A 4,226-nucleotide genomic window follows, 5' to 3' on the forward strand; every position below is an offset into this window, starting at 1 on the left:
TATTTCTTCTTTTAAGCTTCATCTCTTTAGATTCATAGCACATCCTTTACCACTTGACTTAAGAGTAGAAAATTTGTCAGCAGAAGATAGCAGCCTGCCAGATTGGCAGAGGGTTAGAGAAGAGGGGAGTATGGAACTGAGTGGGAGTGGAAATTAGTGCATTTCACATATATTAATTAATTGCATAGATAATCTGACATTCTTAAGTAGCAGATTCAAATTCTCCAGAGAAGTGTGTTCTAAGGTTCACCTCCCGAAACTCTTGCCTCTCTTCTGCTTAACCCTCCTCTTGCCCTTTACACCCTCCCGGTCTGCTTTTCCAGTCTAATATGCTTTATCTGACTTCTGCGCCTGCAGACGACCTTCTCCTCAGTTGCTTCATTAGTAACGATGTTGATGCTCCATTAGCATCCTCCTCCCCTGGTTTTGCCCTTCCTTCCCTATACACCTCTTACCCACCTTTTCCCTCTCTCCCCTTCTTTGTCTGCTTCTCTGCCGTGATGTCCTCCACCCTTTAGGTCTTGATTTTAATGTTATTGTACTCAAGCCTCATCCTTTCTTCATCCACCTTGCCTCATCAGAGAATACAACTCCTTTTATTCTGCTTCTTTCCATCTGAGGTTGCTTCTTCCTCCTCCTCCCTGCTGCCCACAGGCAATCTCCCAGCTCCTGGCCGTAGCCGCTATTAGCAGCGCCGAGCAGACATTGCGGGGTTTGTCCTGCTCAGATTCTGTACCAACGGGTGGGTGAGATTGCAGAAATGAGTATGAGGTTAATATGTGGGAGCTGAATACCGTGTTTGAGCTGTGAAGGGGTAGGGATAATCAATGCGTATGGATTCACCTGGGAATTTACTGACAAACTCTTAACAGGTATCCAGGGAGAGCAAGAGTCAACAGATGTTACCTCCCTGCTTCAAACGATAGTGACACTAAAATATTCTCAGAGAAGAGTATGGTCGGGTTTGTTCTTACTATTTAAGTATGAGCAAAAAATCTTTTTTCCTTTACTAAGTTTTGAGAAACGGCTGAGTCATTCTTACTGAAAGTTCCCAAAACTTGCGCCTCAGGTAGGCACCAGGCATAGAAAATTTCCTTCTCAACAGTTGTTTTGGCAAAGGTAGAAGTAGCAGAATACAACATTTTCCAATTGGACATACTGAATAACTTTAAAAATAGGCTATTTCTACCTGAACTATCAGTTACTGAATTAAAAAAAAAAAAAGAAAAAAAAATCTGACATTTAAAGCTAAGTAGTCTGAGAAAATTCTTTGCTTGAAAATGTGTGACATTTTCTGATTGGGAAGAAACACATGTTGTGACTGCTCCCCACTAGACAAGAAAAAAGCATTTTTGGATGAGACTTTTTCTTTCCTGTACCAGGAGTTTTCTATTTGGGTTGGTTTGGAAACAGGTAGGAGATGCCATTGCCCAGCCATGTTCCACTGAGGAAATTTTGGATTTTTATTTTTTTTAATGAACTGTCAGAAATTGCATCCCTTGCTCCAAGAATGAAGAATAGTTCCATTGTTTTTGAACAGGTGAAATACCATATCTGTAGGGTGAGTATTTACACGAGTGCAGAATTTCATGTTTACATAAAGCCAATGTTAAGCTTACATCACCTAAGAACAACTAGATTTTAAAATTAACGGTATGAAACATTAAGGATTAATTCCCTTTTTCAAAAGGCATGCATGAGAAATCGGTCAGGCTATGAATTGTACATGTTAACGTGCTGTACCTCTGTATCCCTCTTTTGACAGCGATTAGTGCAAAGCTAACTGCACATATAATCTGCGGCAAGGGGCATTGGGAGACAGCTAAGAGGCAGCGACAATGTCTTTAAACTGGCGGACAATTCCTACTCGACTTGGAGTTTTTAAAGTGAACTGCAAAGGACTGGCATGCCTCTTGGTCTTCACAGTGAGCGTCTGCGGCAGCGCGCCGGGGGTGTGTCCAGCAGCCTGCATCTGTGCCAGTGATATCGTAAGCTGCACCAATAAGAACCTCTCTCGGGTGCCAGGAAATCTTTATAAATGTATGAAAAGGCTGGATCTGAGTTATAACAGAATTGGGTTTTTGGAGCCTGAATGGGTCCCAGCGCTGTTTGAGAAACTGAACACTTTAATAATCAATCATAACAGCATTAGCAGCATTATCACTGGAAGCTTTTCCACAACCCCGAATCTGAAGTACCTAGACTTGTCATCCAACAGCCTGAAGACGCTGGGCAGCCCTGTGTTTCAGGAGCTAAGGGTGTTGGAGGTTCTTCTGCTGTACAACAACCAGATAACACAGATAGAGTCTTCAGCCTTCGGAGGATTGTACAAATTGCAGAAACTGTACTTAAGCTATAACTTGCTCTCGCATTTCCCGATGGACTTGTACACTGGAAAATTTAAACTGACAGACCTCGTGTTGCTGGACATTTCCTTTAATCACATCCAGTCGATGCCTATTCAGCGCCTGAGTTCAGTGCCGGCCAAATATCTTAGTGGAATTTATCTTCATGGCAACCCATTTTATTGTGACTGTATGCTGTACTCCATGCTAATCTTCTGGTATCAAAGGCACTTCAGCTCGGTGATGGACTTCAAAAATGAGTACCACTGTTTGCTGCGATCAGACCCCAGAGGTTATAATAAACTGCCTTTACTGCACGACAACTTTCTGAATTGCTCTGAAAGCACCGTCAACAGCTCTTTCCAAGCCTTTGGGTTTATTCATGATGCCCAGGTTGGTGACAGGCTGATTGTGCACTGTGACAGCAGAATCAGCGATGCAGGCACGCACTTCGTCTGGGTTAGTCCGGACAACAGATTGCTGGAGCCAGACAGGGAGACCGACAATTTTAAGGTGTTTCGTAACGGCAGCCTGGAGATAACAGATGCCCAGCTAGCGGACTCAGGGCTGTATTCCTGCATCGCAATAAATAAGAAAAGACTATTAAATGAAACCATAGAGGTTAGAATAAATGTTAGCAATTTCACAGTGAACAGGTCCCATGCTCATGAAGCATTTAATACGGCTTTTACCACCCTTGCTGCCTGTGTAGCCAGTATTGTTTTAGTACTGCTGTATCTCTATCTGACCCCCTGTCCATGTCAATGTAAGGCGAAAAAGAGGAAGAAGAAGCTGAACCAAAGCAGTGCCCACTCATCCATACTGAATTCCACACCATCGCAAGAGCTGCCAGCCGACGAGAAGAAGGCTAGCACTGGTAAACGGGTGGTTTTCCTGGAACCCGTGCATGAACCCAAACACAGTCAGAACGGGAAAGTAAAACTGTTTCCTAATGACAATATCATTGCTGAGAGTATCTTAAAAACTACTCGAACAAAATCTGACTCCGATTCTGTCAACTCCGTGTTCTCAGATACACCTTTCATGCCGTCAACTTAGTTTGCTGCCTGTGTTTGTATCGCGCAGTTACATTTCTGAATACCTCCTTTGCTTGTAGCAATCATCAGGAAAAACAAATAAAAAGAGATAAAATGTTTTAAAAAAAGTATCTATTGTCACTCCTTAACTGCGTCTCCTCTCTTTGTGACTGCAGGGCCATGAGACAGTGATATCTTGTTCGGGAAAAGCAAACAGCGTGGCCTTAATGGGAGTGTCTTAGCCTTGGCTTTTACTCTCTGGTCCGTACACAGCAGTTTCTCACGCATGTTTAGAGGCGCTTTCAGTACATGCAGCTGACTCTTCGGGGGCAGAGACTGACCCCTGTAAAACACTCTCGGTCGTGCTGATAACTTGGCTCCTCTGCAGTGAGCACAGAAGGAAACTCAGATGGCTACCGGGAAAAATGCCCAGGCTTCCTGCAATTCCTTCCACAGGCTCATAAAATCTTTGCGTTAAAATCACTAGGGGGAAAAAAGTTAAGAGTTTTCTTGGACTGAGCGGAGCAAAAGGATTTGATTTGCCACCAGGATGCCTAGCAGCACTGGATAAATGTTTATGGCCTTCAACTGATAATGTGTTTGCCAGTAACTACTTGAAAACTTTAAATGGGGGGCATTGTGCTCATTTTATTCAAAACTTAGTCATGGGATTACTCATGAGAAGTAAAGTGGTTGTATTTGCTTATAGTGACACATAATGAAAACAGGTAAAAGTTAAAACATTGCCTTTGCAATTGCCTTAGTTAAGGAATCAAAGTTGTCAATCATAAGGACTCAAGCTAATCGGCAGTAAGTCATTAAGCTGCAATAACTGGATTGATCG

At 42.9% G+C, this 4,226-nt stretch overlaps 1 protein-coding gene across 1 annotated transcript; it reads left to right on the forward strand.

The window, feature by feature from the left end:
• The first annotated feature begins 1,771 nt into the window (after positions 1 to 1,771).
• AMIGO2 (adhesion molecule with Ig-like domain 2) lies at positions 1,772 to 3,504 on the forward strand. Its single transcript, XM_010286444.1, has one exon. The coding sequence runs from the start codon at positions 1,839 to 1,841 to the stop codon at positions 3,402 to 3,404; it is 1,566 nt and encodes a 521-aa protein (XP_010284746.1). The 5' UTR covers positions 1,772 to 1,838; the 3' UTR covers positions 3,405 to 3,504.
• The last annotated feature ends 722 nt before the right edge of the window (positions 3,505 to 4,226 follow it).

This window comes from Phaethon lepturus, unplaced genomic scaffold, assembly GCF_000687285.1.
Source record: "Phaethon lepturus isolate BGI_N335 unplaced genomic scaffold, ASM68728v1 scaffold20314, whole genome shotgun sequence".
NCBI classification, from domain to species: Eukaryota; Metazoa; Chordata; class Aves; order Phaethontiformes; family Phaethontidae; genus Phaethon; species Phaethon lepturus.

Bases quoted from the DNA above. Each gene is read 5' to 3' on its own strand.
- AMIGO2 (XM_010286444.1), top strand. From the start codon at position 1,839: ATGTCTTTAAACTGGCGGACAATTCCTACTCGACTTGGAGTTTTTAAA.